A 23,774-nucleotide genomic window follows, 5' to 3' on the forward strand; every position below is an offset into this window, starting at 1 on the left:
TAAAGAGTGGTTCATACCTACCTACCCAGACATAAACCTCAGTCACTGGACTTTGGACAGAAATGTGCTGAGACTTGTTACATGTACAGTGCACTTTGGGTTCTTTGTCATCTGCAGCACACAACATATTAGTGGCAGTGCAGTCAGACTATGTGTAGATGAGAGTCGAAAGGTGTTTCCCCCATGTACTACTTTTGATTCGTTAATATATTTTTTAAAGAGTCGAAAGGTGCTTTTTTTTACCCTGTCAGCAAAAGAGATTACATTAGTTGTGGTGTATGCATATTCATGGGTGTTTTAAATTTTAAACCTAGGAATGATCTACACTGTTAATATTTTTTTGAATCTCTTTTTCTTAAGAATTACCGTTTAAGTAGAGGGAGGTGGTGTAAAAGAACAGGGTGGGGTGAAGAGGAGAGAGCCGGGTGACTGGAACCAATAGCGTGCAACATCCTGCTAATATAAAGAACAAAAAAAAACGACTCTTGAAAAACAAGAGCAGGGGAGCCAAGCTGAGGTAACTCGCCGGGTCTGTAGGAAGAATCCTGACAGCAGAAATCGGGGAACCGAATGAGAAAGCAATCGATCACAGCCTATTGATCAACAAATTGTCTTTCTATTTAAACGTTGACGAAAGTACACAGATGGTAAGTGTTTCTCGCCCATTTCTCGCGTTTATTGTGCAGAGATGGCTAGCTAGCGACAGCATACCCTCTTCCCCCTCCCTCTCCTTTTGTGATGAGGTGATGTCCACTCGATGCTAGCTACCAAGGTTGCTAGCCATCCATTCCGTTTTTTGATGGAATGACTCATGTTTACCCTGCTGTTCTGTTTTTAAATAGGGCAAAAACGTGCAATGTAACGCTATTTTATTGCACTGTGCCAACTTGCCATCTCTTTTTTTTGCACGCTGATTAATCAATCCGGCATTATGTACGGAATTGTGCAGCTACCCAGCATTTCACTCAAAATGAGCTTATCTCGAACGATCCATATTTATGGTTACGTTAGCTTGCGAGCTAGCGTAATATCGGGCACTATTCTCACTGGTTGAGGCTTTATTTTATGTTTTGCCTCAAGTGAAGCTTTAAAAAGTCATATTGTGTGTGTTGTTGTAGGGTAAAGGGCACTTTAACTTTAGTTTGATCACTGATGTAGAATCTGAAGGAAATGTGCACTGTCGATCGCCTTTGTTGGTTTTCTCAACAGATTGTGTTTGTGCGTAGTATAAATGTTATTATTTTGACCATTTTAAGTTTACGCCTGCCAATCATATACATCACCCAGTTTGACTTCAGAAGCGCTCTCTGGCCGGCTGATGATAATCTTAATGTCTACGTACTGTTATTACCTAATCATGCCAGCCATTATTTGGTGCACAGAACCTGGCGTCTCTCCTTGTTATATAAAGGGCTGTGGAAGGGATTCTGGTGTGGTAGGCGCAAGGCGGTTGTTAAGAACTGGAAGGCAACGCTGTGTCATGGTGAACAGTATTAGCCTAGAAATGCATCAATTATACAATATAATATATTGTAACACCCCTGTGAATTATCTGGCTCACTGCGAGCTAATGACAGTAGCAGCATGGCCCAGCACTAGCAGAGTGGATAAAGTACCTGTTTCAAATGGTCTTCTCTTCCATTCCCGTATGATGTTCTCCAAGTTGAGACCTTGGAGAACACATCTGCGGTCTTCCCAGACCAGCTCTCTATCAAATCAAGACTCCGATCTCTATAATTACTGCCTTGGCATATGATCATTTTCGTTTACCGCCACTTTGTGGGTACAAACTGGGGATCTGTAGATGTGCTGTCTCTAATTTTGGCCCAGTGTTTGCCGAGGATTAACACATGGTTTGAAGACAGATTTACGTCAATGCTGGCGGGTTTGTGGGGCAAGCTTCTGTCTGCGCGGATAGAAGCTGGTTTCACTGTCTACTTGTATTGACACCTAGGCTGCATTGAAAATTGCACCTGCAGTTTGCTTGAAACATTTCCATTGTACAGCCATATGCACCATTGCCCAATGATTCGTCAAAGGCACATACTGCTTCTGACTGTCAGAGTGGAGGGGAGGCTTTGGTCACAATGTAAAAATGTGTTCATTACATGCAGGTCCAATTGAAGTAACCATATAGTGCACATGTTTCCTTTATACAACTATGGGAAATGTTTCCACTTGTTTTTGAGTGTACGGCTCCAAATGCACTTAATTGAGCTTTCCTCCATAGCTGGCCAAGTCCTCATGGTGTCAGATTTTCTTTTTTACAGATGTCACAGAGATGGTCTGTTGGGATGGTGTAGATGACAGCACCTTACTACAGTCATTGGACAGGGAGTGCAAAAAGAGAACGGTCAGGTGCTGTATGTTTTAGGTGCAGATCAGTGGAGGGTGTGAGTGGGAGATGCATCCAGCTGTTGTGTACTAGATAGAAGAGGACTATGAATGAGTAAAGGTAGATAGCCAAAGCTGCCCAGTTGGTTATGGCTATTTTAGCTAGCCTAATGGCGCAGGTAAATTATTCATTGTTTTTGATACCTCGGTCTTTGAGGCAGGGTATCATTGAACAATAGCCTGACATAAGATAAACTAAGACATGGCATAATGACATGCCATTCCCTTGTAGGTTGCAATGTAAAAATGAATGTTTTTTGATACATTTCATTTGATTCAGTAATTATATAGCGCGCTTGGGTAGAAGTCCCAAATATTTTTAACTAGCAATGAACCATAGTCAGCAAATGAACATGTCAGAAATAATCCAATCATTGTTTGTAATGCCCTGGAGGGATGTAAGACTTCATTCACACAGCATTATGGGATTTATCCCAGCCGTTTCCGCCCCAAACTTTTCCGCTCCTGTCTTTATTATTGTGACATGGAAGCCTCTTGAAAACAAACTTCCTAAATGGCACTAACGGTTCATTGTGTTGTTTACACCTGCTCTATTTTATCGTTGCTTGTTGTGAATAACACTATTCTTTTAGATGCACACTGAACAAGACGTTTAAACGTTTCCATCGGTTAGATAACCTTCCTATTGGCTGTTCTTACAACCTAGTACCAAGCAATTGCAGTCACATTGGGAGGACCCAAGGACAAACTGCACACTGCCCAGTAAAGAATGCAACATTTTCCACAGCAACCTCGCCTCACGTGAGAATGACAGCAGCAAAGTGCCTACATGTGCAGTGTATACTGTGGGCAACCTGGTTTACTGAGGAATGCCTACTGCATCACACACCACCCACCTTTCATATCTTGGGATGCGTAGGCTTAAAAGTTCATGCTTTTGTCTCCTGCCTCTGCTGTCACACAGCCTGACACAACAGGCAAAGGGGGCAGAAGGTATCTTGCGCTTTAGTTGTACAATCTCCCATGTTTGGTGAAATTCCAATGGAATGGGAGACTTCAGATTTGCATGTGTTTTGGTCAACGCGATGGGACCTGTCTTCCTGAATTCCTGTCCCTCCACAGGCTTTGGTTGCGCAACTTTCTCTTCTCTGTGCGATAGGTTGTATCAGGTTTTGACGCTGAGGGCTGTTTTTTGGGTGACTTCATTAAATGCATGATCAGCGGCTTCTCGCTGGGTCCCTACATGCTAAAGTCAATAAAGCGCAATATTGTTAAAAGTTGATCTTGAGCCAAAGGTTGTGGGTTGAAATCTCAGACTAAACATTTTTCCTTCACCTTTTTGAGATGGGATGTCCGTAAAATGTTCGGTTATGCCAGTGGGAATGTGTGAAAGCTGAGAGTAGATGTTATTCAGAGGTTTTCCTTAGACAATCTTGACCCCTGTTTGTCAGTGTCAGCTGTTACCTCCCTAGACAGGTTTCACATCCGTGATTATGGCATTGAGGCTCTCTGTCACTAGTCGTATAAGGACAATCTCTCTCTCACCGCAGCCTCACAGGAAATGGCCTCCCCTGACATGTGCAAGTGAAGAAAGACTTTTCAACTGACAGGTTGGAAAGAAACTTGCTAATTTAGTGGTTTTACTGCCTCGATACTGCCTCACTTATTTGTTATGAGGCTTGTTCATTGAACATGGTGGCCTTGTTTCAGATCCACCTGTGACCAGAAAAGTCTGCTGACTTTCCCTTCTCACCCCAGTACCATCTATCTCTAGCTAGTTCGCTGTGAAATCGCCTTAACATACTGCACTATCAGGCGGCAGGGTAGCCTAGTGTTTAGAGCGTTGGACTAGTAACCGGAAGGTTGCAAGATCAAACCCCCGAGCTGACAAGGTACAAATCTGTCGTTCTGCCCCTGAACAGGCAGTTAACCCACTGTTCCTAGGCTGTCATTGAAAATACGAATTTGTTCTTAACTGACGTGCCTAGTTAAATAAAGGTAAAATAAAAATCTATTTAGGAGTTTACAATCTCACCATGTTCAATCTGCAGATGTGCCTCAGTGGAGACTGACATTCACAACTACAGATATACAGTGCAAAATTTGTCCATGCTACGTCAATGTGCCACGTGTCCGATTCTGGGACAAGGAGTGCTCTCCTTCATGGAGTGACTGGGAGTCTTTTTGTCTCCATTATTTAAAACATGAATTGGCACAAATGGTTTATTTGAGAGAAGACATCCTCCTGAATTTTGAAATCTGACATGTATGATAATGTTTTCGTAATCTAAAAGTCGTATTCCTATTAACTTCCAGTGTAGTGAGACTTTATCACTGCTACGTCATACCAGACAGATTTCTGCCTTGCTTGAACGCCATCAGCTCGGATGCATATGAAAACATGAAATGACCCAGGGATTGTATTTGTCACATGCGCCGAATACACCAGGTGAGACCTTACAGTGAAATGCTTACTTACGAGCCCCTAACCAACACTGTGGTTTAAATAATAATTTAAAAAAATACAGATGATAAATATAACGAACAAGTAATTAAAGAGCAGTAAAATAACAATAGCGAGACTATATCTCGGGGGTGTAACGGTACAGAGTCTATGTGTGGGGGCACCGGTGAGTTGAGGTTATATGTACATGTAGGTAGAGCTAGTGAAGTGACTATGCATAGACGATAACAACAGAGAGTAGCAGCGGTGATGTACTGAGCCATACACACTACCCTCTGCAGTGCCTTGTGGTCATAGGCCGCGCAGTTGCCATACCAGGCAGTGATGCAACCACTGCCAGCTCTCGCTGGTGCAGCTGTAGAACCTTTTGAAGGACCCGTGCCAAATCTTTTCAGTCTTCTGAGGGGGAAATGGTTTTGTCGTGCCCTCTTCACGACTGTCTTGGTGTGCTTGGACCATGTTAGTTTGTTGGTGATGTGGACACCAAGGAACTTGAAGCTCTCTTCCTGCTAAACTGCATCCCCGTCGATGAGAACAGGGGCGTGCTCGGTTCTCCTTTTCCTGTAGTCCACAATCCTCTCCTTTGTCTTGATCACGTTGACGGAGAGGTTGTTGTCCTGGCACCACACGGCCAGGTCTCTGACCTTCTTCCTATAGGCTGTCTCGTCGTTGTCAGTGATCAGGCCTACCATTGTTCTGTCATCGGCAAATTTAATGGTGGTGTTGGAGTCATGCCTGGCCACTCAGTCATGAGTGAACAGGGAGTACAGAAGGGGACTGAGCACGTACCCCTGAGGGGCCTCTGTGTTGAGGATCAGCGTGGCGGATGTGTTGTTACCTACCCTTATCACCTGGGGGTGGCCCGTCAGGAAGTCCAGGATCCAATTGCAAAGGGAAGTGTTTAGTCCCAGGATCCTTAGCTTATTGATGAGCTTTGAGGGCACTATGGTATTGAACGCTGAGCTGTAGTCAATGAATAGCATTCTCACGTGGGTGTTCCTTTTGTCCAGGTGGGAAAGGGCAGTGTAGAGTGCAATAGAGATTGCGCCATCTGTTGGGCCGGTATGCAAATTAGAGTGGGTTCTAGGGTTTCTGGGATAATGGTGTTGTAAACCATGACCAGCCTTTCAAAGCACTTCATGGCTACAGACGTGAGTGCTACGGGTCAGGAAGTCATTTAGGTAAGTTACCTTGGTGTTTACATTTACATTTAAGTCATTTAGCAGACGCTCTTATCCAGAGCGACCTACAAATTGGTGCTTTCACCTTATGACATCCAGTGGAACAGCCACTTTACAATAGTGCATCTAGGTCTTTTAAGGGGGGGGGGGTGAGGGTGAGAAGGATTACTTTATCCTATCCTAGGTATTCCTTAAAGAGGTGGGGTTTCAGGTGTCTCCGGAAGGTGGTGATTGACTCCGCTGTCCTGGCGTCGTGAGGGAGTTTGTTCCACCATTGGGGGGCAAGAGCAGCGAACAGTTTTGACTGGGCTGAGCGGGAACTGAACTTCCTTAGTGGTAGGGAGGCGAGCAGGCCAGAGGTGGATGAACGCAGTGCCCTTGTTTGGGTGTAGGGCCTGATCAGAGCCTGGAGGTACTGAGGTGCCGTTCCCCTCACAGCTCCGTAGGCAAGCACCATGGTCTTGTAGCGGATGCGAGCTTCAACTGGAAGCCAGTGGAGAGAGCGGAGGAGCGGGGTGACGTGAGAGAACTTGGGAAGGTTGAACACCAGACGGGCTGCGGCGTTCTGGATGAGTTGTAGGGTTTAATGGCACAGGCAGGGAGCCCAGCCAACAGCGAGTTGCAGTAATCCAGACGGGAGATGACAAGTGCCTGGATTAGGACCTGCGCCGCTTCCTGTGTGAGGCAGGGTCGTACTCTGCGGATGTTGTAGAGCATGAACCTACAGGAACGGGCCACCGCCTTGATGTTAGTTGAGAACGACAGGGTGTTGTCCAGGATCACGCCAAGGTTCTTAGCGCTCTGGGAGGAGGACACGATGGAGTTGTCAACCGTGATGGCGAGATCATGGAACGGGCAGTCCTTCCCCGGGAGGAAGAGCAGCTCCGTCTTGCCGAGGTTCAGCTTGAGGTGGTGATCCGTCATCCACACTGATATGTCTGCCAGACATGCAGAGATGCGATTCGCCACCTGGTCATCAGAGGGGGGAAAGGAGAAGATTAATTGTGTGTCGTCTGCATAGCAGTCATAGGAGAGACCATGTGAGGTTATGACAGAGCCAAGTGACTTGGTGTATAGCGAGAATAGGAGAGGGCCTAGAACAGAGCCCTGGGGACACCAGTGGTGAGAGCGCGTGGTGAGGAGACAGATTCTCGCCACGCCACCTGGTAGGAGCGACCTGTCAGGTAGGACGCAATCCAAGCGTGGGCCGCACCGGAGATGCCCAACTCGGAGAGGGTGGAGAGGAGGATCTGATGGTTCACAGTATCGAAGGCAGCCGATAGGTCTAGAAGGATGAGAGCAGAGGAGAGAGAGTTAGCTTTAGCAGTGCGGAGTGCCTCCGTGATACAGAGAAGAGCAGTCTCAGTTGAATGACTAGTCTTGAAACCTGACTGATTTGGATCAAGAAGGTCATTCTGAGAGAGATAGCGGGAGAGCTGGCCAAGGACGGCACGTTCAAGAGTTTTGGAGAGAAAAGAAAGAAGGGATACTGGTCTGTAGTTGTTGACATCGGAGGGATCGAGTGTAGGTTTTTTCAGAAGGGGTGCAACTCTCGCTCTCTTGAAGACGGGAGGGACGTAGCCAGCGGTCAGGGATGAGTTGATGAGCGAGGTGAGGTAAGGGAGAAGGTCACCGGAGATGGTCTGGAGAAGAGAGGAGGGGATAGGGTCAAGCGGGCAGGTTGTTGGGCGGCCGGCCATCACAAGACGCGAGATGTCATCTGGAGAGAGAGGGAGAAAGAGGTCAGAGCACAGGGTAGGGCAGTGTGAGCAGAACCAGCGGTGTCGTTTGACTTAGCAAACGAGGATCGGATGTCGTCGACCTTCTTTTCAAAATGGTTGACGAAGTCATCTGCAGAGAGGGAGGAGGGGGGGGAGGAGGATTCAAGAGTGAGGAGAAGGTGGCAAAGAGCTTCCTAGGGTTAGAGGCAGATGCTTGGAATTTAGAGTGGTAGAAAGTGGCTTTAAGTGTTCTTGGGCACAGGCACTAGGGTGGTCTGCTTAAAACATGTTGGTATTACAGACTCGGACAGGGAGAGGTTGCAAATGTTAGTGAAGACACTTGCCAGTTGGTCAGCGCATGCTCACAGTACACATCCTGGTAATCTGTCTGGCCATGCGGCCTTGTGAATGTTGACCTGTCTAAAGGTCTTACTCACATCAGCTGCGGAGAGCATGATCACACAGTCTTCTGGAACAGCTGTCAGTGCCATTTGCCTCGCAGCGAGCATAAAGTAGTTTAGCTCGTGTCACTGGGCAGCTCTCGACTGTACTTCCCTTTGTCGACTGTAATGGTTTGAAAGCCCTGCCACATCTGACGAGTGTCAGAGCCGGTGTACTACGATTCAATCTTAGTTCTGTATTGACTCTTTGCCTGTTTGATGGTTCATCGGAGGGCATAGCAGGATTTCATATAAGCTACCTGGGTTAGTCTCACTTTTCGACCGTGGCAGCTTTCGCTCAGTGTGGATGTTGCCTGTAATCCATGGCTTCAGGTTGGGGTAGGTACGTACGGTCACTGTGGGGATGACGTCATTTGATGCACTTATGGATGAAGCCAATGACTGATGTAGTGAACTCCTCAATGCCATTGGAGGAATCCGGGAACATATTCCAGTTTGTACTAGCAAAACAGTCCTGTAGCTTAGCATCCGCTTCATCTGACCACTTTTTAAATTTTTATTGATCTGGTCACTGGTGCTTCCTGCTTTCTGAAATGTTTTCCCTCTGGTTGCACATTTAACATGCTGATAGAAATTTGGTAAGACGGATTTAAGTTTCCCCGCATTAAAGTCCCCGGCTACTAGGAGCCCCGCGTTTTTCTTTGCTTATGAAGGGATACAGCTCATTCAATGCTGTCTTAGTGCCAGCCTCTGACTGTGGTGGTATGTAAACAGCTACGAAAAATACAGAAATGGTGTGGTCTACAGCTTATCATGAGATGCTCTACCTCAGGCAAGCAATAGCTCGAGACTTCCTTAGTTATCGTGCATCAGCTGTTATTTACAAAAATACATAGTCCGCCCCCCCCTTGTTTTACCAGAAGCCGCTGTTCTATCCTGCCGGGAGAGCGTATAACCAGCCAGCTGTATGTTGATGGTGTCGTCGTTCAGCCACTACTCTGTGAAGCATAAGATGTCCCGTTGGTAGTTTAATCTTCAGCGTAACTTGTCGATTTTATTCTCCAAAGATTGCATGTTTGTTAGCAGATTGGAAGGAAGTGGGGGTTATTCGATCGCCTACAAATTCTCAGAAGGCAGTCCTCCTTTTGGCCACTTTCTCTGCCTCTTCACGCTAAACACGGGGATCTGGGGCTGTTCCCGAGAAAGCCGTATATTGTTCGTGTCGGGCTTGTCAGACTCATTAAAGGAAAAAGAAGGATTCTGCCTGTCCATGCTGAGTGATCGCGGTCCTGATGTCATAAGAGACTAGTGGGAACATTATGTACAAAATATATATTTTTTAAATGTAAAAAAACAAAACAAAAAAGCAAACAAATTAACAAAAAAGACAATTGGTTGTGGGAGGGATGTATAACGTCTGCCATTTTGTTTCATGGCGCCGTTCACCCATTCTGAATATAACATTCAGAATGGGTGGCCCTTTAACTTCTTGACGCTACCCATCCCTGTCGCAGGATCATTTTCGTCAGCAACCGCTGAATAGCATAGCGCAACAGTCAAATAATATTACTAAAAAATATTCATATTCATGAAATCACAAGTGCAATATTGCAAAACACAGCTTAGCCTTTTGCTAATCCACCTGTCGTCTCAGATTTTGAAATTGTGCTTTACAGCGAAAGCAATCCAAGCGTTTGTGTAAATGTATCAATAGCCTAGTATAGCATTATGTACATTTAGCATCAGGAAGCTTGGTCACGAAAATCAGAAAAGTAATCAAATGAACCTTTTACCTTTGATCTTTGGATGTTTTCACTCACGAGACTCCCAGTTACACAACAAATGTTCCTTTTGTTCCATAAAGATGATTTTAATACCCAAAATACCGACGTTTGTTTGTCGCGTTATGTTCAGAAATCCACAGGAAGGAGCGGTCACAACAACGCAGACGGAAATTCCAAATAGTCTTCATAATGTCTACAGAAACATGTCGAACGTTTTTTATAATCATTCCTCAGGTAGTTTTTAAAATATATATTCGATAATATATCAACCGAGTTTTCAATAACAGCGGGAGGAACAATGGCGGCTTTACTCTGTAGCGCAAAAACTCACTCTGAGAGCCCCCACCTATCCACTTACGCAATGTGATCTTTCACGCTAATTTTTCAAAATAAAAGCCTGCAACTATGTCTAAAGACTGTTGACACCTTAGGGAAGCCAGAGAAAAATGAATCTGGTTGATATCCCTTTAAATGGAGGATTGGCATGCATAGGAAAAGAAGGGTTTCAAAATAAGAGGCACTTCCTGATTTGATTTTCCTCAGGGTTTCACCTGCAATATCAGTTCTGTTATACTCAGACAATATTTTGACAGTTTTGGAAACTTGAGAGTTTTCTGTCCTGATCTGTCAATTATATGCATATTCTAGCATCTGGTCCATCTAGCATCTGGTCCTGAGAAATGGGCCGTTTACTTTGGGAATTTTTCCAAACATAAAAATAGTGCCCCCTAGCTTCAAGAGGTTAACAAGCTGGTGTAGTCGTAGTGCATTTTTCCTGTTTATTTTCCATCCCTCTGTCTCCTCAAGGGGTGCAAGTCAGCGGTCTAATAATAAGATGCGCTGAGAGACTAACTGAAATGAATGGCCACTGACTTCTTTCAACATCTAGGGCAAGTTTCACTACTGTGTACCTTACCGTAAGAACACTGGGTGATCTCTCGCTCCGTGTGTGTGTCACAGCCTGGGGTAAAAGCTTTAAGTAAACTTACCCCCACCAAGTCCCTTAGCCTCCCTACTCTAGATGGAAACATTGATGTCCCATTGCTGTTAATATTCCTGACTGTAGCTGTAACCGTTCTAAAAGGGGCAGATTTAGGCTAGTTCTCTGTATAAACATACCCAAATATTGGACTGAGGTCTGGTTTATGGTTTCTAACGCTGACCGTTTCAAAGTTGTAAGTAGAATTCATAGACAATGCATAGCCGTGCAAGCAAGCACTTGACGCTCCGAACCCTTCCCTCAATACTTTTATTAGGGAAGAGCTAGCCCCAGTGTGGTTTCCCTGGGCCTGAACAGACAACCCCGGCGAAGGCCTCCTTCTTTGAGGCAGGGTGCAGTCACCCCCAGACCCCCTGCCATTGTTGTGGTGGTCTGAGCTCCAGGGGAACAGGCAATGGGATTTGTCATTGTAATGAGATTAGGAGCTCCTCATCAGAGAGGGAGAGTCTCAACCTGATCTGACTGTGGGTGCAGCACAGCAGGGCCTAACTCTTCAAATGGCTGCATGGAAGAATCTCACATACATGAAGTGTAGCCTACCTGAAACTCAGAGAAGCAGTGTCTCTTCCGCTTAGTGTGAATAAATGACTGGTAAGAGACTGAATATTAACGTTGCTAAAGGTGGGAGCCTGATCTGGCTGGAGACTTTAGTAAGTGGTTCCAACTTCAAACTAATCTAAATGGGTCCACCCACTAATTCAATTACCGTGTGTTAATCTAATGGGCAGCCTGCATCTAGCCCACTGTTTTTGACCACCTTTAGTTGTGTGCACGGTTGGCACACCATAATGTTCATATTGTCCTTCTCACCATTTAAGGAGAGGTTTGGTCTGTGCACTGATCATTCCCTGTGGTAGTTCTTATCTGCTGTAATCAGCCTGTGTTCTAAGCCCAGTGGGGTGGCAGTTAGCTGTGGCAGGCTCCCCACAGGGACTCTTAAAGTCTGTGTCATCACTACTTCCTGCCGCAACGTCATTCTTTGGTCGGCAGTCAGTGGCGTGTCTTCATGTACAAATAAGGCAAAAGAAGGCAGATGGCACCAGCCATGTAGATGCCTTCCAGGACTGACTGTATGCTTGCCTGCCATATTCTTGTTTTCATGATCTTTTAGTGGCTATGGCAATTCTGGGCTGCAGTTTTATCTTGTGCAGCCTGAATTGGTGATGAACTTTTCTGTAAGGTACTGTATGTTGCATGCTGTGCTAAAACAGATACCATTGCCTTTTGAAACAGTTTATTTATTTTATGAAATGAAGCTCCTGTTGAGTGTTACTGATGGTTGCTTTCTTGTTGCAACAGGAAGTGAGTTTACCATGCAGTGCACCCTGTACCCTACCCAAATATGAGAATGAAGGAGACTTGGTGAGGAGGAAGATGGTCAGGATGGCGATTGCATCTACAGGAAGTTGCAGTCCCTCCATCAGACATTCCGTTCTCACAAACTAAGGCAACACCCCAGCTTCCTCAGTCATTCAGTTTTAAAGATATCTGACATGATTTTCACGTCAGGGTTCAGTAGTGAGTGGGTGACACTTACGCCAATGCAAAAATTACTAATTTGATCATTTCAATTTAATAGAATACCAATTGTATTCGCAAAGTCTCTGTGGTAACTATCATCTGTGCACATGCAAGATGATGTGTAACGGCTTTTGGGGAGCTCTTCTTTGATCCTAATGACTGCCAGTTGTGAAGTGCAACATGATTGAATCAGTGGCTGATGGGTTTCACTCTGAACCGCTTGTTACGGCTCAACATTATTTCAGTTTAATTGAGTTTTTCGGGCCGTTCTAATTGAGCAGACCCAATGAGGAGCTGGATTTGTTGTAAACAACCCATATCCCTGTGGATCAGTGCTCTGTGTGTCCACTCCCCTTCAATGTGTGTGAATGTAGCCTAAATGTCCTCCTTTCTTTTGCACGGGCTTCATGAAAGGGGCTGTCGCACAGTTGTCTGTCAAATGAGCCCCCCCTGACTACTACCACCAATCTCCTTCCATAACAGTCAGGGTTTAGATGTCAGCAGTGGACTTTCCCAGAGAGCAGTCCGGCCTGCACACAAGTGGACACAGCCTTTACAGTGCGTCTGCCTGAATGCGTGTCTGTCTGTCTGTCTGCTAATTGATCTGCTAGTCCAGCTTCAGGGCGTGGACGTCAATGTGGAGAAATTGCTGAAGCCTGTCGGTCACATAGTTTTGAAGCATAGTTCTTCACCAGGTGTGACAGCTGAGACCAAGGCGCCTTCGACCAATTGCTTGACCTATGTCTGCCCTGTGGTCTTTTGTGACCTAGTTTCAAACCGACTCTAAGCCACAATGATCTGCTAGGTCAACATCTGTTAGCAATATGGCAGACAATATGATACCTATCCTGCCCTCATATGGGTTTTGACAGGGAGTCAGTGTCGACAGTAGGGTCTAGGAGTTCATGTTTGTATGTTGAAAGTAACTTGTTTGTGTACGGTATAATGCAGTTGTCATGGAGAGGAATGAGTGTTCAGGGCCTCTCTGTAGAGTCAAGTTGAAGCAGGAAGTCCATGGATGTTTGTGTCAGAGTGTGGGGCTTTGGAGCCACGAGTAGAGAAATGAGACGGGCCTCCATTACATAAGGCCTTTAGTTCTATAGACCTGAATGGTGCTCTCTGTTAAGGCCAAGCTCTCACACTGAACTGTTTGTAAGGTTTGTGAACAAATGGGTTTTTTATTGACTCAAAGTTGTACATCAGAATTCCAGTTTAGTGATTTAGTGTAACAGTGGGATTGGTTGATTTCTTAAACCGCTGTGCAAGTCGAGAGCATCCAGAGGATGTCCGTAATGTCACGCTTGGGGTTTATATTTGAAATGGTTGTGCTTCCCTATGATTGTGTGTTCAGTGTACCTACTCACATGTCCAGACAGAAGGTAGCTGACCTGCCCTCTGGGGAGTACAGTACACTGACAGATGGAGCTGCTGGGAGGGAGAGAGCGGGAGTGGGGAAACGACTGAGATGAGAGGGATATTATGGGCATGGTCTTGTCAATATAACAGGGGAAATCCTGAATGCTTACACTTCTGTTGTAATAACACTAAATAGGAAAGTACTGAGGTTTACTCATTTGTATTCCAGGACAACAGAAATGCCCCTGAAGATAAACCTGTCCAGCGCTCCAAAGTAAATATACCTCCATTATCACCCCCCCCTCCTTTGTCCCGGTTTCTACCCAGTAGGACATTATCTTTTAATCACTATCCTTCTCCATTACCTGTCTGTCTGGCCCAGTGTATCTCACCCTACTGACCTTTACTCAGATGTCATTTAAACGTCATCCATAATGGAACTACAGTTTATATACCAGTATATGTTTTCACATACTCTCAACAGCAACTCATTTCGATAGATTGGTTATAGACAAGTGAGCAAGTTGAGATGATGCTTCATTTATCCATTGAAACACATGTTTGAAGCCATAGTAACGGTGTGGGTTTTGTTCATGTGCGTAGTCCTTCAGCTTCAAGACACCGAGGGAGGTGTGCTCGTCATGTGAGAAGACCGTCTACCCCATGGAGAGATTGGTGGCTAACAACCTGATATTCCACTCGGCCTGTTTCTGCTGCAAACACTGCAACACCAAACTCAGGTGAGACACCCACTCACTCACCCACCCACTCACCCACCCACCCACCCACTCACTCACCCACCCACTCACCCACCCACTCACTCACCCACTCACCCACCCACTCACTCACTCACCCACCCACTCCATATGAAACTGTGTTATTTTGTTTATATTCTGCCCCTCCCTCCCTGCAGCCTGGGCACATTTGCTGCCCTTTCGGGTGATTTCTACTGCAAGCCGCACTTCCAGCAGCTCTTCAAGAGCAAAGGCAACTATGATGAGGGCTTTGGCCGCAAGCAGCACAAGGAGCTTTGGACCTCCAAGGAGGGAGAGAACATAACTAAGACTGCGTAGCCACGCCTGTCTGTGTCCCAACCGCTCTCCCACGGGAAAGGCTATACGGACACTCCTGACCTGCAAACCAACTTTTATTTTCAGAATTGGTAATGGTCAGGGTTAGTTTTAGATTTTGGGTAGTTTTGCAGGTCAGCAGTATCCTACTGGCATTTCCCATCTCATCCCCAAAGCTGCCTCGTCTCCACCTCCAACATGTCATAAAGAGCACCAACGTGTCATGAGGGGTGCAGTCAACGCTCCTGTGCGCTCGCTCCACATGGAAGACACACCCACTGACTGGCCGGTCACGCTCCCTGTTGCTCGGCATTTTATTTAGTGGGGTGTTTATTCCTTTCATTTGGTTACAGTATCATTTTTATTTTACATTTGCTCTTTTGAAATGTTTAATTGTGACCAAACTGCTTATTCACAAACCAGTATGTTTTTTTTCTTTTGAGGACTACACATCATTGTTTTCTTGTTTATTTTTCGGATAAATTTGCACCCTTTTGACGCAACAGGCGCAAGGGACCGTATGCTCAGGTGAACATATGGTTAGAGAAGCTGGAGTTCACCCTCAGCTGTAGAGCATACTCAGGTCAACCATACTGAGCTAGGTTCATTAGCACGTTTGTATTTTATGACCTCTTTTTAGTTCCATATAGTCAATTAAATCTAACACCAATTTTAAAGACCAGTCCTCTGCATTGCGGTAGCACCTGCGGAAGCCTATTTGTGAGTTTGTCAGGGTTCACTTATCTGAGAAACAAACATGGTACTGTAAAACTGTCACACGTTCTCTCTCTCTGGGTACATTTAGTTGAATTCTGTCTTATTGTTCAAATGGTTTTTTGCTCCTATGATCTGAATGGCTGCTAGGTTTCAGTTCTGCATGTTTGTCCTGTATGAGTCTTAGCTGTCATACCTTTAGTCTGTACTTCCCTCCTGTGTTCTGGATGACTTTTTAAAACTAATCTGCTTCATTGACTCTTAATCTCACTTTTCTGGTTTTAAAAGGCTCTCTTTGCTCTGTTATTTGCTGGGTTTGACGGTCATGCGATAAGTTGCTCTCACTCGTAGAGGCTTTTTCGTCTTTATTCTGAATATGAGAAGTATCTCATAGGTGTTTGTACATAGCTTGTGCTTAGTGAACATATCACACTATACTGTGCACATATGACCATGCATGTTAACCAGACAAGTCAATGTTAGATTGACAGGGAACATAGCCTAACAGGAAACCACAACTGTCACGCTAATATCCCCTGCTGTTTCCTGTCCATGCAGAGCTGTCTGTTCATGTACTAAATTGGGCTAAGTTGGTGTGTAAAACTAAGCGGGACTTTCGGATCTTTCAAGACAACTGTGAACTCTGGTGGGGGAACAATGTCAAAATCCTGATGTCTGTGATCTGCCAATTGGGAAAGTCAGCTCTAGAAAGAGGCCAGAGTTTCTGGCGCAGAATTATGAGTTGGATGACCTTTTAAAACAACAAAAAATCCCATCCACTTTTTTTCTTTTTGAGTTCCCTGTTGTCTTGAATGCCCGAAAGTCTGAGAATTCAGTGTTCTGAATGTGGCAGAAATTCAAATATGACTGGGATGTCCTGACGGGGCCACAAGTGAAATCACATAATGTAAAAAAATATATATATACTATCGTGCTTCTCCAGTGACATCACATCTGCAAACATAAATATCTTTATTTTATTTTATATAAATGCCTCATGGCTTTCTTGTCTCGACTGCATCACGTGATTCTGAGCAGAGGTGGTGGATTTGTGAAGATGGTTCACTTCAGGCCGTTTACCATTGGGGGAAAAATTGTCAGTTTCAGTCTGCTGAACAGGGTGGATCTCCCATCGACACCAATGTGATAGATAGCAGCTGGGTCTGGTCTACTTTATTGACTAATGTAACCAGAAAGAATGAGGGAGTGGGATGTCTCGCTGCTGCTTCATCTCTGATTTTGAGCACCAGGACCTAGTACTATGTGAGGGGTGGGCGCTAACAGGGAATGTTGTTTGAACTGGGGCATGTTCAGGGGAATTCCTACGCAGTGAGTAAAGCCCAGGCCTACAGAGCCCTGAACCTCAGAGTAGCGCCTCCTGGTGGGAGAAGAGAGGTCGGAAATGCTTGAGTCAGTTCAGCCAGTCCCAGTAAAGGCTTGAGATATTACTTATCACACAATTGTCAATATACACGTTTGCCCCCAGTAATTTCTTCTGTATAGCTTTTACTCATTTTTTTAAGATGTGGGAGGGGCCTTGGGATGAAACGGTTGTGCTACAGGTATTTTTTTAGGTTGGAATGTTCTAAAGCGACACCTGCTTTGGCCAACAAACTCAATAGATAAGATTTTTATTTTCTTCATTCTAGCTTTAGAATGAAACTAAAGCCTTTGAATTACATCATTTGGGAAGTATTCAATGCCACAACACTTGAATGACACAATGTATATTGTGATGGAAAGTTTACTGTGAATGATAAACTGGGTGGTTCTAATGCTGATTGGCTGAAAGCCGTGTTATATCAGACCGCATACCACTGGTATGACAAATCATTTATTTTTACTAATCTAATAATATTGGTAACCAGTTTATAATAGCAATGAGGCACCTTGGGGGTTTGTGCTATGTTGGGAATATACCAAACCTCCTCGGGCTTCATTGCTTAATTAGAGCATGCTGTGCAGAATAGGAAATAAAATGTTACTTTTTGATAAGTAAATCCTTAGAAATAAATGGCAAAAACTATTGCCTAACATGCTTTTTCAAAACAATGTTTTGTTTTTGAGTGCACATACCTTTCTCCCTGTTCCAGCCTATTCCCCTGTGAATGAAAAGAATCCTTGTGCTTGTTTTCCACTCAGTCCCTGTGGTGGATATGAGTGGCTTCACTCAGCCAGAAGTTTACGTACCCGCTCATCCTCCACTCTCTCCTGAATGCTTTTCATTTTTTCAGTACATTTCCTCAAGTTGTAAAGTTATCTATTTGTTTTTTAAAATTTGTAACGGTCCTTGAGACCACCCAGAATGCTTTGTAACCAAGAATATCATATCAAATAACACTGTGTCCATATCGTCTTTATGTGTGAGGAGTGTACCAAGGTACAATGGCGTTATCCTGTGAATAAACTTTCTTTGTATAGAGAAACAAACAAAAAGAAAGTAGGTACACTTTTCCATACTGGTACCAGGAGGCTCAGGTCTATGAGAGCAATGTGACTGTCTGTGTTCTGCGAGTCATGTAGTTGTGTGCAAAATTGGATGTAGACTTAACATTTATTTCTCAATGCAGGTGTCACTGTTGTCTAAATGTATGCATTTAAAAACAAAAACATTCTGTATAACTTGACCTGTGGATGGTGACCTTGCAAGCAAAAGGACGTTTTGGCTCTTACTCGTCTTTCACCTCTACTCTCTTCTTCTTTTGGATTGTTACTCCAGTTAAATTGTGTTGTAGAAGAACATGATTATAAATCATGTGATTTGTCCCCCTCACACCTACACACAATCAAATGGATTTGGTTTGATCATTTTCTTTCAGTAGTTTAAATTTTTACATGCTTTTGGAAAAATAAATGAAGATGCTGGTGATAAGTGAGATGGTTGTCTTTATTACATGATGAGTAAAGGCAGTGCATATTTCATATTTGATACTAGTCATTTGTTGTGTAAATAGTAGCCCTTTTTTATGAATTGTATAGGATCTAGTGTGTTTATTATATACTGTTTATAGACTCTTTCAGATGCTCGACAACAGGAGTTGTTTTAGTTCAAGGTGCCTGAAGAAAACAGTACAGAGCATCAATATTGTCTCCTACTTGTACAGATGTGTTATCTTAATTTGACCAGTTCCCTCACAGCAGGAAAATAATCCTGCAGCAACGGGACAGTTTTATTATTAAGTGGATGAGTGGACGTTTTTTGTAGGGGTTAATACAGATATAGGATCTTAATTGGATCACCCTGTTGGAGGAGAAATTTTAAACCTTATAGTGTATTTGAGATTTTAAAAGGATTCTGAAGTTTGTCATTTCCACTTTGAAATTTCAGCCTTGGTTTGACATGACATTTTTCAAAAGGGAAAATCAAGGCTGAAATGTCATAGTGGAAATGACAAACTTCAGAATCCTTTTAAAATCTCAAATACACTACACATTTGAAATGTATCCTCCAACAGGGTGATCAAATGAAGATCCTACATCTGTATCAACCCTTACTAAAATGTCCATAATTCACATTCCCTGTTGCTGCAGGATTCTGTTCTTGCTGTAGCAAACGGGCTCATATTAAGATTTCACATCTGTAAATGTTATGTTCGTGCAAATTAAGTTTGACATTTTAAAGTGGAAATTACAAACTTTAGGAGCCTTTTTAAACCTTGAATACATACAAGTTTGCATTTCCTGCCGTGCAGGAACATTCTCTGAGAGAACAGACTAATCAAATTAAAATAGAAAATCTGTAGTTTCTTTCACTTATAATAGGCCATGTTTTTGCTATTGAACCATGGATTAAACACTATAAAGTACTGCTTTTGTGGTATTATTCAAGTCTTGCCGACCCTATACTTCTATGGAATAATCTACACTCACACAAACTATATTATAGCCCTGGGTGCAGATTTGTTAGACCCTATATTGAATGTAATGTGTCAAATGTCACTGAAGTTCATGAGTTCAGTCAAGTTGAAGTCAAATGCCATATCATTTTAAATAAGGATGATATTTGGTCTTCATCATGGTATCTGCTCATAGTATTTATTGTCAGCGCTCTGTCTAAAAAGTTATTTTGTGATGGAGAACGCAAAAGTGAAATTTCTAGGCCTTTACTTTTCATGCAGCCTACGTCATCAATGTATGTGTGGATGGTCGCAAGTCTGGTTTTGAGCGCGCCATTAATATTGTGCGCGCTACCAGGAGCAAGAAATCGACAGAGGAACAGCGCGCCCCCGAGAAAAGCACGGAGTCGTTTTAGTTACTGTATGCTTTACCCAAATGGAACACAAATATGAGTTATTATGATGCACCTTTGCCCATGACCAACCACGGCATTCAGAATATTGAATCATAAGCCTACAAAGCATTGGGAATATACACATTTTTCTCGTTTTGTAAGAAGCGTTCTATAGGGGTTCCGGTGACGGATTGTTTTTTCTGTCAGGAAATTGGTTGCATTAAAAATACATTTTACTTTATGACGGTGAGCATCAGGACCTGAATTTATGGAATATCTTTCGCTCAAGTCTTCTGAACAGTTGGTGCATGTTTATCACTTCTATTGCACAAAGAGAGCACAGTTTCTTCCACTTTTGTTGAGTTCTTCCACTGCTTATCGGGCATCGCGGAGATGGTAAAAGTTCGGTTATGCGCACAATATATTTTCTCGATAAAACCATCCAATCATAACTTGTTATCGATGCAAATGTATTAATTGTGTGTGGTCAACTATGTGTTGCATCCGTCTCCTATAATTTTACACCATTATTCCGAAAATAATAGCCTGCTTTCGTAGTTGAATTTTCATCTCCCATCTCCACCATGTTGTGTGTTGAATTACATTTTTTCACCTGATTTCTTTGTTATAAAAAGTCTGGTGCCTGTTTGCAGTTTATGGATTAATAATAATTATTCTGTATAGAGATGGAACAATACAGTTAGGAGAGAAAAAGGGCATAGAACAAAAAGGGAAAAACTGCAAATTTAGCAGGAAAAGAGGCCATCAAAATCACGGAAATCGCTTCGTCCTTTTCCTTTGGTGTACTGTTACACTGTTGCAAATGGATTTCATAAAGGCAACACGTTTATTGTTACATCTTTTGTGTTAGTTCACCCGTTCCATGCTGACAAAATGTCACTGGGAAATATTGATTATTGAATTGAGAGAATTATGATGGCCTATGTTCGTTTTTTGTATTCTAGCCTGTAAATTGGGCTTCTGGTTCCACAATGAAATGCCATCGGACGTTTTTCTTTTTTGATCAAGTTTGGAAATATGGGCAAGTTGTCGAACGTTTTTGTGGTGACGGAAGGTTGACGCTTTTCTTTTTGGTCACTTTCTGAGCGCAGTCTAATGTAACGGATTTTGGACTATATTTCTGTTAAATTAATTTGGCATTAGAGGAATCCAAATGTATACGCATGTACAGTGACGATCTCGATGTGACGACATTGTGTTTTCTAGGCCTACTGCTCATTAGAATTTATATTTACTGGCTAGTGCGTAACAAACTTTCGTGGACCAGCGCGCGCACTAGTGCCCCCGCACCTGGGGGCAACCCCACCATGGCGCCCTCATCCCTCTGTATCTCGGTGTGGTTATGCGAGTGAATCAACAACAAAGACTGGAGATCAAAGATGAGGATGATGCTCTGGAGATAACCGTTCAAACTGACGCTGCAGCATCTCTCCTGAGCACCCAGTTAGAAGTTGAACCAGGACCCCCGCTAGAGGGAACGGCTCTCATCTTCCAGACAGAGGTTAATCATCAGGGCAACAGCACAGGTGAGAGCTCATGCATATTCAACACATCACATCACAGAACAATTTCAAAAGGAATCCAACCTATAGAAACACTCACACCCTTATATGCTGAATATGGCTAAAGGACAACACTCAATAAGCTCCACTCAAAGTGATATCATTTATTTTTTATCAAATTAATGAATAGTTAAGTGTCCTTAAGTCTCTTAAGGCCTAGTTGTACATCACCTGTAATTCTCATAGCCTAGGGTTTCTCTCCTTCCTCCATGATATTACTTGATCAATTGGACAGTCCCCCAAGTCGAAGTGAATTACTCCCGAAAAAGCAATGATGAAAACCAGCAGACACTGTGGCCCACAAGAACTGGAGTTTAGAATGATACAGATGTAGGATCTTAATTTGAGCCAATTTGCTACAGTAGGAAAATTACCCTGCAGCAACAGAAAATGTGAATTATTATGTGGATTATAATTAAAGCAGCAATATGTAACTTTTTGGGTGGCCCAACCAAATTCACAGAGAAACTGAGTTATAGATCTGTCATTCTCATTGAAATCAAGTCTAAGAAGCGGTAGATGTGCTTTATGTGCACTATTTCTATGCTTCCCATTCTCTTGTTTTGTTTTTGCTTCTTTTACTTTTGGTTTTGTACAAATCAAATCAAAATCAAATGTATTTATATAGCCCTTACATCAGCTGATATCTCAAAGTGCTGTACAGAACCCCAGCCTAAAACCCCAAACAACAAGCAATGCAAGTGTAGAAGCAACGGTGGCTTGTAAAAACTCCCTAGAAAGGCCAAAACCTAGGAAGAAACCTAGAGAGGAACCAGGCTATGAGGGGTGGCCAGTCCTCTTCTGGCTGTGCCGGGTGGAGATTATAACAGAACATGGCCAAGATGTTCAAATGTTCATAAATGACCAGCATGGTCAAATAATAATAATCACAGTAGTTGTCGAGGGTGCAGCAAGTCAGCACCTCAGGAGTAAATGCCAGTTGGCTTTTCATAGCCGATCATTCAGAGTATCTCTACCGCTCCTGCTGTCTCTAAAGAGTTGAAAACAGCAGGTCTGGGACAGGTAGCATGTCCGGTGAACAGGTCACGGTTCCATAGCCGCACACCAGCTTTAAACAGCTGAAAATACAATATTTCTGGTTATTGAAAATGTATTTCATACTGGTTTAGATGGTACAATGATTCTCTACACATTACACTACTTGTTTTGCCACATAAACTGAAAATAGGCTAACTTTTCACATTTTAATTTCTGCATATTGCTCCTTTAATGGACATTTCTGTAGTGGTTGATACATTTTTCCTTAGGGCAAAACAAGTCTGACCTTTCAAAGTGGAAATTACAAACTTTAGAAGACATTTTAAAACTGAAATACACTGCAAGTTTGCATTCCCTCCTGTGCAGGAAAATTCTCAGCAACAGAAGAGTGATCAAATTAAGATCCTACATCTGAACCAGTACAGGACAGTTCTATGCATGCAATTTTGTCCAACTAACGTTTTGCAAGGGAATTTACCTCCCTACGGAACTGAGTGGATGCATAAAGTTATGGAGAAATGACAAAGCATTGTGCAATATTATGATTCTGAACTTTCCCTTGATCTTCTGCCTCCTCTCTTTCCTCTCTGCCATTACTCCTGGAGGTGGTTGTCAATCCATAAGTGGGGCTCCAGCTAACTCTGCTGGGAGGCGGTTTTGGATCTTTATTTTTGTTTTGTTGTACAAAAAACTTGGCAGACGGTACTCTGAGTTGCACCACTAGGCCGCACTACAAACTTTTATGGCAAGTTTTTACTCAAGCCTTGCAGTGCAGCTGTGAACATAGCAGGTCACACCAACCCAGAGCACTTGAGCATGTTAAGCAAGGAGAGACGTGAGGCCAGGGACTGATCAGGGTTTTTTGGATGTAAGGCACTGAGACAGCGCAAGGGCTGTGGTTGGGAAAAACAGCCTTAGACTAAACACCTAAAAGCAGGCAGAGAGAAGGGGAGGGAGGAAAAGCCATGTAAATCCGGTGAGTCCTGGAAATGCCATGCAAGTCAAATAAAGGGGGCACAGCTGACTGGGCTGCAGTGTGCGGCCTCTCTCCTCGCTGAATTCCCCACATTCCTCTGTGTAGGTAATTAAAATCAGGAGAGCAGAACGACAGACCTGAGAGGACAGTCAATGTATAACAGAGATAGATAAGATGTTTGGTTGGTGTGTCCTGAAGCTATCTGTGACCCTGGGATTTCTCTCCATGTTTTTATAGGAGGAGGGAGGGCCAATGGTACAGGCCTTTAGTTTGGGGGTACAAAGGGTAGACACATTTAGTGTGTCTCTTGGGTAAGGAGAATGTGAGTGTGGCGTGGGGGCCAGACAGACATACCTGGCATTCCAGTTAGTGATTATTACCCAGAATTCCAAAGGGCCACTGAAGCGGTTCAGGTGCT

At 43.6% G+C, this 23,774-nt stretch overlaps 2 protein-coding genes across 4 annotated transcripts in view; both read left to right on the top strand.

The window, feature by feature from the left end:
• Positions 1 to 466: 466 nt before the first annotated feature.
• Positions 467 to 18,443, top strand: limd2 (LIM domain containing 2). 3 transcript variants are annotated; one of them, XM_029636698.2, is made up of 5 exons: positions 467 to 647; positions 2,271 to 2,353; positions 14,013 to 14,057; positions 14,387 to 14,523; positions 14,697 to 18,443. In XM_029636698.2, exons 2-5 carry the CDS (start codon positions 2,282 to 2,284, stop codon positions 14,854 to 14,856), a joined length of 414 nt encoding a protein of 137 aa, XP_029492558.1. In that variant the 5' UTR covers positions 467 to 647; positions 2,271 to 2,281; the 3' UTR covers positions 14,857 to 18,443. The 3 variants fall into 3 exon arrangements, with proteins under 3 accessions (XP_029492558.1, XP_029492559.1, XP_029492560.1); XM_029636699.2 differs by lacking the exon at positions 2,271 to 2,353 and adding an exon at positions 12,206 to 12,268; XM_029636700.2 differs by lacking the exon at positions 2,271 to 2,353 and having other exon boundaries at positions 468 to 647.
• Positions 18,444 to 19,753: 1,310 nt separating this feature from the next.
• The window catches only part of map3k3 (mitogen-activated protein kinase kinase kinase 3), a 30,100-nt gene continuing 26,079 nt past the window's right edge, over positions 19,754 to 23,774 (top strand). The window contains exon 1 of the mRNA XM_065010287.1: positions 19,754 to 21,345. The gene's annotated coding sequence lies outside the window, so the exon portion shown is untranslated. The remainder of the gene's footprint in view (positions 21,346 to 23,774) is intronic.

Source organism: Oncorhynchus nerka, linkage group LG26, assembly GCF_034236695.1.
Source record: "Oncorhynchus nerka isolate Pitt River linkage group LG26, Oner_Uvic_2.0, whole genome shotgun sequence".
Taxonomy (NCBI): domain Eukaryota; kingdom Metazoa; phylum Chordata; class Actinopteri; order Salmoniformes; family Salmonidae; genus Oncorhynchus; species Oncorhynchus nerka.

Bases quoted from the DNA above. Each gene is read 5' to 3' on its own strand.
- limd2 (XM_029636698.2), top strand. From the start codon at position 2,282: ATGGTCTGTTGGGATGGTGTAGATGACAGCACCTTACTACAGTCATTG. The intron at 14,058-14,386 runs GTAAATATACCT...TCATGTGCGTAG, and splicing joins AACCTGTCCAGCGCTCCAAA to TCCTTCAGCTTCAAGACACC. The intron at 14,524-14,696 runs GTGAGACACCCA...CCCTCCCTGCAG, and splicing joins CACTGCAACACCAAACTCAG to CCTGGGCACATTTGCTGCCC.